This window comes from Lathyrus oleraceus, chromosome 5, assembly GCF_024323335.1.
Source record: "Lathyrus oleraceus cultivar Zhongwan6 chromosome 5, CAAS_Psat_ZW6_1.0, whole genome shotgun sequence".
Classification (NCBI taxonomy): domain Eukaryota; kingdom Viridiplantae; phylum Streptophyta; class Magnoliopsida; order Fabales; family Fabaceae; genus Lathyrus; species Lathyrus oleraceus.
In genome coordinates this window covers 431,349,640-431,360,834 of record NC_066583.1, presented here as the reverse complement: position 1 = coordinate 431,360,834, position 11,195 = coordinate 431,349,640, and the positions used below count along the sequence as shown (strand labels likewise).

General features: G+C 34.0%; 1 protein-coding gene across 1 annotated transcript; it reads right to left on the bottom strand.

Annotated features, from left to right (window-relative positions):
• Positions 1-386: 386 nt before the first annotated feature.
• Positions 387-3,219, bottom strand: LOC127081174 (uncharacterized). The gene is made up of 6 exons (XM_051021456.1): positions 3,089-3,219; positions 2,859-2,999; positions 2,408-2,793; positions 1,917-2,311; positions 1,396-1,770; positions 387-626 (listed from the first exon to the last, which is right to left on the bottom strand). The coding sequence occupies exons 1-6, from the start codon at positions 3,217-3,219 to the stop codon at positions 387-389; spliced, it is 1,668 nt and encodes a 555-aa protein (XP_050877413.1).
• Between the last annotated feature and the right edge of the window lie 7,976 nt (positions 3,220-11,195).

Below are 11,195 nucleotides of genomic sequence, written 5' to 3'. Positions count from 1 at the left end.
CCTCTTGGTTATAACCTTTGAGCCATTATACAAGCTTTGTTCCTAGTTATCACTCCATTTTCGTCGAGTTTATTTCTAAAAACCCACTTAGTGCCAATAACTTGATGATTTCTCGTATGAAGGACAAAGTCCCAAACATCATTTCTTTTAAAATAGTTTAATTCATCTTGCATAGCCATAAGCCAATATTTATCAAGTAAGGCATCTTTGGCATTTTTAGGTTCAACTTGTGAAACGAATGCAAAATGATAACAAAAATTACTTATCTTGGAGCGTGTTATCACGCCTTTGGTGATGTCTCCAAGTATGTTGTCGATAGGATGATCTTTGGAGTTTCTCCAAGCCAAAGGTAGATCGTCCACTATAGCTGGACTTTCAACCTTCTCCTATTCACAATTTTTATCTTCTTCTTTCTCATGTTCCACCGCTTTAGGATGATTAATTCCTTTTTCATGAAAAGAAACACATTTCCCGACATTTCTCGGATAAGATTCATCAAAAGTGACGTGTACCGACTCTTCAACAATAAGTAATATTTTGTTATAAACCATATAAGCTTTTCTAGATTGAGAGTATCCAAGGAATATACCTTCATCGACTTTCGCATGAAACTTACCAAGATTATCCTTTCCATTATTTAAAACAAAACATTTGCATCCGAAAATGTGAAGATGTGATTAATTAGGTTTTCTACCCTTTAGTAGTTCAAAGGGAGTTTTGTCTAAAATAGGAGGTATCAGTATCCTATTTTAGACATAACATGGCGTGCTAATGGCTTCGCCCCATAAATACTTAGGTAGATTATTCTCATTGAGCATAGTTCTAGCCAACTCCTCTAAAACACGATTTTTGTGCTCCACGACATTGTTTTATTATGGAGTTCTTGGAGCATAGAAATTATGATCAACACCATGTTTATCACAATACTTATCAAAGAGGAGGTTTTCAAATTCTCCTCCATGATCTCTTTGGATAGCAACAATTTTCAAATTCATCTTAGTTTGGGATAATCTTGCAAATTATTTGAAAGTTGAAAAAATTTCATCTTTAATACAAAAATATGACCCAACAAAATCTAGAGTAATCGTCTGCTATCACAAAAGCATAGTAATTAACACCTATGATTTTAGTACTTGAGGGACCAAAGAGATCCATATGAAGAAGCTCAAGAGGTCTCAAAGTTGAAACAATGTTTTTCGATTTAAACAGGACTCTTGTTTGCTTACCCATTTGGCATGCATCACATAGATGGTCTTTTGAGTACTTTAATTTTGGTAGACCGATTAATAAATCTTTTTAAGTCACTTTGTTTAGTAAATAAGAGTTGACATGAGCTAGGCATCTATGCCATAACCAAGAGTCTTCACTCATGGTTCCTAGACACTTAGTTCCTACCAATGATACATCATCTAAGTTAAGAATATATGTGTTATTAACCCTAAAGCCTTTAAACATACAATCCTTATTTTCATTATGTTCAAACAAGAAACAAGTATTTGTATAAGTAACTTTAAAGCCCTTGTCGTATAGTTGACTAATGCTAAGGAGGTTATGTTTAACACCATCAACTAACATAACATCGGAAATAGTAGTAGACGAGGGATTACCTACACTACCTTTTTCAAGTATTTCTCCCTTGTTGTTGTCTCCATAAGTAATGAACCCCTTCTTATTTGACACAAAATCAATTAATAGAGATATGTCACCCATATGTCTTGAGCATCCACTATCAAGAAACCAAATTTTCTCCGTAGAGCCAAGACATTCAACCTATAGAATCAAACAAGATAAATACGGAACCCAATTTTCATTTGGTCATTGAGAGTGAGTGAAATCAAGGTTGAATTTAGGAAACCATTGAAAAACACCTTTAGGAATAAAAAGTTTGCTAAACTTGTATTTTTCAATAGTATGACCTTTCTTGCAACAATAATTACAAGATAGTTGTGATGAGATGTAATTTTTCTATTTAAGTCCTTTTGAACATATTTATACTTTTTATATGAAGGGTTCAAAGACCGTTCATACTTTGATGGATCAATAGAAAATGTAATATTTTGTTGTAATGTTTTGTCCAATTTAGCTTGAAGAGTATTTACTGCTTTTTGCCAAATGTGACAAGTCTCACAACCAAACCATGAAGGTTCTTCATCCTCATTATTGTCTTTTTGAATATCTACCATATATTTCTTAAGAGCTTCCATCTTCTTTTCGGTTTCTAAAGCTTTAGCTTCTATGTTTGAAAAGATTCTTTTGTGTGAAGCTAAATTTTTAAAAGTGTATACGACTTCTCTATGTAGATTTTCAAAAGCTTTTTACAATTGAGAATAAGATAATTCATTAATAGATTCAAGCTTAGAATTACTTACATTTTTCTTCTTTTTTTTGTTTCCCATGAGGAAAATACGGGACAATTTGACACTTGAACTTGAGCTTTCATCACTTGAAGAATCACTTTCACTCTCCCAAACAACATATGCTATTCTAGACTTGCTAGATTTCTTGTAATAGCCTTTCTCTTTGTCTTTCTTCATCATATGACAATTCGTCCTATAATGACCGACTTCTCCATAATTGCAACATGAACTTATAAGTTTACCCTTCTTATTCTCATCTTCCTTTAAAGAGTTAGATAGCCTTCTAAATTTTTTTAGTTTCTTGTCGGAGTGCTTGACTCCATTTTTCCTTATATACCTTTGGTACCTTTTGATGAACAACTCCATCTCTTCATCATCTAAATTCTTGTCATCTCTTGTTTCACAGTCACTCTGCTCGTTGTTTGAGGACTTTGAACTTAAAGTATTTAGAGCAATATACTTCTTTTCTACCTCCTTGTCTTTACCTTTCTCCTTCTTTACCTTCTTCCCATGCTCTTTTTCATGTTTTCCAAGAAAGTGAGTTCTTGCTCATGTTCTTCTAGCTTTCCAAATAAAGTTGTGAGATCAAGTGTTTTAAGATCATTCGTTTCTTTGATTATGGTGACCTTGGGTTGCCATTCCCTATTAAGGAAATTCAAAACTTTATTAGTAGCAATATCATTGGAAATAGGCTTCCTGGATAATTCAATCGATTTATAAGATGTGTGAACCTCTTTTGCATGTCGGCAATGGTTTCACCATGCTTCATGCGAAATAGTTCAAACTCTAGATTCAAGGTATTGATCCTAGCTTGTTTGACTTCATTAGTTTCCTCATGGCTAACTTCTAATATGTCCCACATAGATTTGGAAGTTTCACAATGGGAAACACAATACTATTCATCAACGCCGAGTCCAGATATGAGAATCTTTTGTACCTTCCAATCATGTGACCATAATATCTTATCATTATCATTCCATTGATCTTCTAGTTTTGGTACGATGATACCTTTACTATTGGTCATTGTAATTTGATGAGGACCATTGATGATGATGTCCTATACACCCTTATCAACTGAGTTGATATGGATACACATACAAGCTTTCCAATAGCCATAATTTTCACCGATAAAAATGGGCACTCTATTATACGCCCCTTTAGATTCGGTAGCCATTTTCTAATAAGCGAATACTGAATCAAGGAATTAATCGGAGCTCATGATACCACTTGTTAGATGATAGGCAACGATCTAGAGGGGGGTGAATAGATCCCAAGTTAAAAACTTGAACAAAAATTGTTTTGAAAATTTTTATGGCACATCGAAAATGATATGTATCAAATCGTCTAACCGAACCGCTATCAAAAAGCTCGGATATGCATAATTGCAATCAATGTATGATAATGAACACAAATTAGATCAACAATTTATCAACCACAACAAATTGAATTCTATACTAAAAGTAGAGACTATTCCCAATGATAAAATACACAAAAATACTATTGAGAGAAATTATTTAACACCTTGTGTGCAATCGATTTCGTTTAAAAATTTGTATAGTTTTGTTGATCTTCAAATCCAACCACAATCTAAAGGATTGTGATCAACTCAACAAAACATTTTTCAAATGGTTTTCAAAAGGATTAACCAAACATATTGATCATACAATCGATGAATTCAACAATTTTCAAATGAAATGTGTGTGTGTGTATGATATATATATATATATATATATATATATATATATATATATATATATATATATATATGTATGTATATATATATATATATATATATATATATATATAGAGAGAGAGAGAGAGAGAGAGAGTACACAATGATTTGTTTAAGCAGTTCCCCAATCAGCCTCGCTATGGGTATGCCTGCCCTCAATTCGAACTCGAATTGAGATATTGAAATTATTAACCTTACTTTGCAAAACTTTTATACAAGATAAATGTAGCAATCCAACCATACAAACCCAATGTTTGATGTTTATTCTGACACTTTCTCTTCCCTTGATATGAGCTTTATCAAGTAACACAACAATGCTAATTTGATCCACCGTCTCACGCTACTCCTTTGCAAGAAACTCCCGTTCTTCAAAACCTTCACTCGATCGGATCCAAATTTTAAATTTTGTCACATAAGATTTACCAATATGATCCACCGTCCCATGATACTTCTTTCCAAGAACCTTCAGTTCTTCAAAGCGTTCACTCGATCGGATCCAAATTGCATAATCTTGTCCATAACCTTCAAATCTGTAATGGATCTTGAGGGAAAACTCCACCTTAGATTTCTTATTTTAAACCCTCAAATATCTCACACAATTTACAATTCAACAACCTAAATTGGACTTTATCAACTATAATTCTAGATGGCACCCAAACAAATAATAATAATGTTTAGTTTATTTATGTGTATGCATATAGTGTAGGTTGAAGATGATGAGAACTCTTTGAAATCCCGATTTTATGTAGGTTTACTCTATAACCTTACTAGAAATGATGCATGTATGAAGTATTTATAAGCATGCATGTTGGAGGCAAAAGGAGTGCAAAAGATTTGAAAAAGTCACGAATTTTTGGAAAAATAAGTTGCATGTGTCGACCTATGTAGGTCATGTGTCGACCTGTTCGATGCATGTGTAGACCTGTATAGGTGATGTGTTGACCTGTATAGGTCATGTTTCAACATATGCAGTCAGCACATCAAACATAAGCTACAGGCTCTAAAAATTACTTACATGTGTTGACTTGTAACTCGTATGTGTCGATCTATAGAAAAACAATTTCTTCAATTTAGACCTATAGAACGTATGTGTCGACACATAGATACTTTTTCCCATAAAAACTTGTTTTTAATGCATGAAACATTTTCTAACTCATTTCGAAATGTTTTTATACTTCCTAATGCTAAGATGCACATTAAGACTCAGAGGATACCGTCCAATATACATAAATGCTAAAGTATCCTAGTTTTGACATCATACAAAATACATCTAATGGAACGTTGAACTAACATTGATACCATCTTTAATCAAAAGTCTTGTAAATCTGTTAGTCAGAAGGATGGATCTATTATTTTTTTTCCCATAAAAACTTGTTTTTAATGCATGAAACCTTTTCCAACTCATTTCAAATTTTTTTTATGCTTCCTAATGCTAAGATGTCTATTAAGACTCAGAGGATACCGTCCAATATACATAAACGCTAAAGTGTCCTAGTTTTGGCATTATACATCTAACTGAATGTTGCACTCACAATGATACCATCTTTAATCAAAAGTCTTGTAAATTTGTTAGTCAGGAGGATGGATCTATTCTTTTCAATGGAAAGAGGAAAAATAACATTTATAAAATTAGACTTTTTGATCTTAAAAATCAAAATGTAAAATGTCTGATATCTGTTAATGAAGAGCAATGGGTCTGGCATAGATGATTGGGCCATGTTAGCACGAGGAGGATTTCTCAGCTAAATAAGCTTAATCTAGTCAGAGGCCTTTCAAATATGAAGTTATCTTCAGATGCTCTTTTTGAAGCATGTTAGAAAGGCATGTTTTCAAAAACTTCTTTCAAAGCAAAGAATGTTATTTCTACCTCTAGGCTTGTGCAACTTCTGCACATTGACCTCTTTGGACTAGTAGAAAATGCTTTTGCCAATGGAAAGAAGTATGGTTTAATCATTGTAGATGACTACAACAGATGGACACGGTTAGATTCTTAAGACACATGGATGAGTCACATTCTGTGTTTTTCTACCTTCTACTCTCAAGTACAAAACAAGAAAGACTTTAGAATTGTTAAGGCCATAAGTGATCATAGTGGAGAATTTGAAAATAAGGATTTTGAGAAACTCTTTGGTGAGAATGGCATTTCCTATTATTTCTCCTGCCCTAGAACTCCATAACATAATGGAGTTGTAAAGAGGAAGAATAGGACTTTGCAAGAGATGGCTAGAACCATGATCAATGCGACTAATGTGACTAAGCACTTCTGGGAAGAGGCAGTTAACACAACATGTTACATTCAGAACATGATCTCTATAAGACCTATTCTAAGTAAGACTCCGTATGAATTGTGGAAGAATATAAAATCCAACATTTCATATTTTCATCCCGTTGGTTGCAATTGTTTTATTCTGAACACTAAGAATAATCTGAACAAGTTTGATTTTAAGGCACAAAAGTGTATAATGTTAGGATACTCTAAACGCTCTAAAGACTATAGACTATACAACTTTGAAACACAAATTGTTGAGGAATTAATTCATGTCAGATTTTATGGTAAGCTTGAATCTGAAAGTTCAAAACTAGTTGAAAAGTTTGCAAATCGGGAGGTTGCCAATTTAGGCTCTGAAGGAAAAAAATCATAAGCTAAAGAATCTGAGACTAAAGACTCTGAAATTGTTCAACCAGAAGTTGTTGATATTCAAGCACCACATAGGAAGCACAATCAAAGATGCTCACATTCTGAAGAATTGATTATGGGAGATAAGATTGAACTAGTCAAAACTAGATCCTCATTCAAACCTTCAGAAGAGACGCTTTTGGGTTTGGTGTCCCTCATAGAACCCACATCTGTTGACGAAGCACTTCTGGACACAGAGTGGATTCTGGCAATGCAATATGAAATGAACCAATTCTCCCAAAATGATGTATAGGATCTTGTGCCTAGACCCATAGGAGTTCATGTCATTGGGATAAAATGGGTCTTCAGAAACAAGTTGAATGAAAAAGGAGAAGTCGTAAGGAACAAGGCTAGACTGGTTGCACAACCATAGACATAGGTCTTTGGCAGGCGTACGACATCTTAAGCTCCAAAGCTCTCTTCTTCACCCAAGTAGTGTAAACTTCAAAAGCTACACAATAATGCGAACCAAGCTCGGCTCTTCCCTTCCTATGAACATTGTGCCAAGCATGCACCATTCTACTCTTCAAATATTGGGGATCTTTACCCTCTTGATAGAACAAACCCTCTAACTGAATGTAATTAGGTTTATATTTCAAGAGAAACCCAAGATGACGACGAGCCAAAGCAGGGTTATAGTTGATTCCTCCTTGTGTACCAATGAGAGGAACAATAGAGAACACACCACAACTGTCAATAATATCCAAGCCATCAAATGCAGAATCATACCAAACAATATCATCATTAGTGAGAGACATAAGTCTCTGAGACCATCGTAGAAATTGCTTGTTCTCCAAGAAGACTGGTGTCTGCGACAAGTGTGAATAAACCACTTGTACAGAAGAGGAATGCAACACGCAATGGTTCCTCTACCCTTAGAGTTCCTTAAATGCAGAGAGAAATACGTGTTACCCAACAAAGTTGGAACAAAATTCCCAATCAAGAAGATCCTAATGGCATTAACATCAACAAAGCTATCAATGTTAGGGAATAATGATAAACCATAGACGAGCAAGAAAAGGATGGCTTCAAAAGCGTCCATACTACCAACTTGAGCAAAAGTAGTAGCTCTACCAATGAGAAACTCAGAAGTTAGCCCTGGGATCCCTCCTTTCTTCGTCATATTAACATCAATCTCGGATTTCTTCAAATGAAGAGCATGAACTATGACTTGGGATTTCAGAATCTCCTCTAATCCACTGAAAGGAACCTTCTTAGATACGGGTATACCCAAGAGATGGGCATACTCTTCCAACATAGGCATAAGTTGATAATCAAGAAAAGTGAAGCACCGATAGAGGGGATCATAGAACTGTACCCAGACACTCAAAAGTCCTTCCACTACTTCAGTAGACATCACAAATAAAAGCTTCCCATGACATTACTTGAAATCCAAAGGATCAACTACAAAGGACAATAACTTCCTTAACTCTTTTAAGTCTAGACATCTAAAATTGTACTTCTTAGTGTTCCTTCATTTATAATCCATGGTTTGAAAATATTTGCAAATATGGCCTTAGTTCCTTGAAAATTTATTGTTGTGATGAATGTTATGATGCGTATGTATGCTTGAATGCAACAATCATACACAAGGAAAACACAAGCAAAGGTCAAGGGATTGATCAAGTCATCATCAAGATCAATCATCCATTTTGGTGGATTATGGTTTTCACCTTATCAACATCCAAGTTCCATTGATATTGATGATAACTGATCGGACCAACCGAGAATCAGAGGGTTTATTGTGAGTCACGAGCATGGAGTTAGGTTAGGAACCATCCCAAAGGAGTGTACTAAGGATAAAACTTGTAGATCATGTTCTAAAAAGTTCCCAGAGTCGTGATCCCATCTATCAGATACTATAGGTTAGGATGACTGACTCATCAACCCATACTATTCTCAAGAGAAACTCGTCTGAGTGTAGTATCACGTAGCATTTGTTATCAAGTCTATACTTGAACAGTCTCCGCACTACATCCTAAATAGGATAAGTTGGGTTAAATGTTCTACGGTCCTCAGCTTCTCGGACTCCCAGGTCGAAAAAAGTAATGCCTATCCACGACATACTCGTGTGACATCAGTAATTCCAAAGGGGTCTCCACTGAGTAGATGGATATCAAGCCAACTCGTTAAGGACTACTCCACACGAGTCGAACATGACTATACCATCCTCATATCTTAATTGCACTCATGTTTGGGTTAGAATGTATCTCACCACATAGAGATGACCAAGCATAAAAAACAAAGAGTATCACACATACAATATATACAAATATGCAAACATCAATAATTAACAAATATAACACACACAAAAGTAGGCTAAACCCACCAGAGTCGCCACCGCGCTTTTTTTGTTTCCAAAGGAAAAGGGAAAAAGTACGAACAAAACCCAAAGCTAAGAAGTTTTCAAATCAAAACTAATAAAATGTCAGAGATTATAGGTAAGAGGGGTTGGTTACACAGAGGGAAGGTATTAACACCCAAAGTGTCCTAGGTAGTCCTAGGGAGTCATTTTTTGTGTGTAAGTGTTTTAGTTGAAAAGATGTTTGCTAAAAAAATAGATTGTGGGGATGAGAAAAGAATTCATTATTTACAATTTTGTGTTTGACAAGACCTTCAGTCTTATGCCTACGTACCAACATAAAAATGAGGGATCAAAACCTCGTAGTTCATGGTAAAATTTTCAAAGATGGGTGGATTGATTTTAACAAAATCTTAAAGATATTTTATTATCAATGGGAGAATACTCAACAAAACATCCATCGTTAATGATGGTTTTATAACATTTAAAGGGGAGGGGTCCAACTTGGATTCAATCAACAAGTATGCCACTAACACCTAATAAATGGAAAGTCTTACAATCAATATATCATGGAACGGGAGAATTATATCTCAACCAAAGATAACTCAAATCTAAATGCTCTTTTTTTGAAATAAATTTAAAAGAAAAAGGCACAAAGTGGCCAAAATGATTAGATGAGGTTGTTAGTACTTTTTTGTCTTTTTGAAAATTAGGTCAATATGGTTAAGTTTATTCACAAGTTTGATTAAGAAAATACTTTAAAAATCAATAGCATAAGGCCATAGTTTCTACTCATTAAAACAAGTCTAAGTTGAAAAATGACAAGCAAAGAAAGTTTTGAAATTAAGAGAGAGATTTTTAAATTAAAGAAAGAGGAAAAAATGAAGTGACTATTCTAGACAAGATTTAAAAGTTTAGAGTTGAAAAGATCTAACCAATGGGAAGCATCCACAAGACAACAGTGTCAGATAGAAATCCATTTCCTTTGGACTATTAAGCAAGCAACATGGCATAGTTATACAAGCAATTAATGAGAAGACCAATGGTATCAAATAAAGATAACCAAACATCCAAGCAAGCACTCCAAAAGCAAGCAGTCTTCAATGTATTTTAGATGTATCAGATGAAATATCCATTGAAACATACTCAAAGAGAAACATCAAATGATATCAATAAGATCAAAATAACAAATTCAAACAAATAGAGAATATAACATATGAATCAAAGGAGTCTCTTAAGCAATTGTAATTGGACTTATGTAGAAGTCACAACTATCTGAGGTCGGGAAATAATAATATTGGTGTTAATGCATGCTAGAGACAAGGTATCTAGACCAAGCTCCTGAAGCATACAACACACAAAAATAAGAGGGGATGAGCCTATCTCAATCAAGCTCATGTTGATTCATAAGACACAAGGTCATTGATGAATCAACTATCATTTTGATTCATGAGAAATCATTGACCATGAAATTAATGGGGAAGAAATGATATGAATATGAGAAGATGAAGTAGAAGAGATCCCAAATTGATCAAGGGATGAACCTCACTTGATCAATACCATCCATTCATCTTGAGGGATGAAATTCAAATTTCATCAACCCCCTAATCCAACGGTATAGATCAAATTAATGTCCAATTCAACCAAGATCAAGGCCAAGCAGAAGTTGAGTCAACACAAAGTCAATCAAATAGCTCAACACAATTTTAAATCAATTAAAGTATTTAAATCTAATTTTTAAATGAAGAAAAATAGATTTAAAAGGGGAAAAACCTCAAATCCCTTCATATCACCAAATAAATGGCCAAGGGATTTATCATAGGTCAAACAAGATCAAAGGACCATTGACTAAATTTTTTGGCATTTTTTGAAAATTAGAAATATTTAAAATCAATTAAAAACAATTAAAAAATCATTAAATTCACTAAAAATATCAAGTTCAATCCAAAAAGATAATTTTAATTCAAAAAATGGAAGAGGAAATTATATGTGAAATTTTGGTGAAAGACCCATATTTTTAAGATTAAAATTTAGATTATAGTGAACTAAATGAGAAAATGTTATTTAAAATATTAATTGGAAAATAGAAAAAAACAAAAAAAACAAGGGCCATCAAATCTCCCTCAT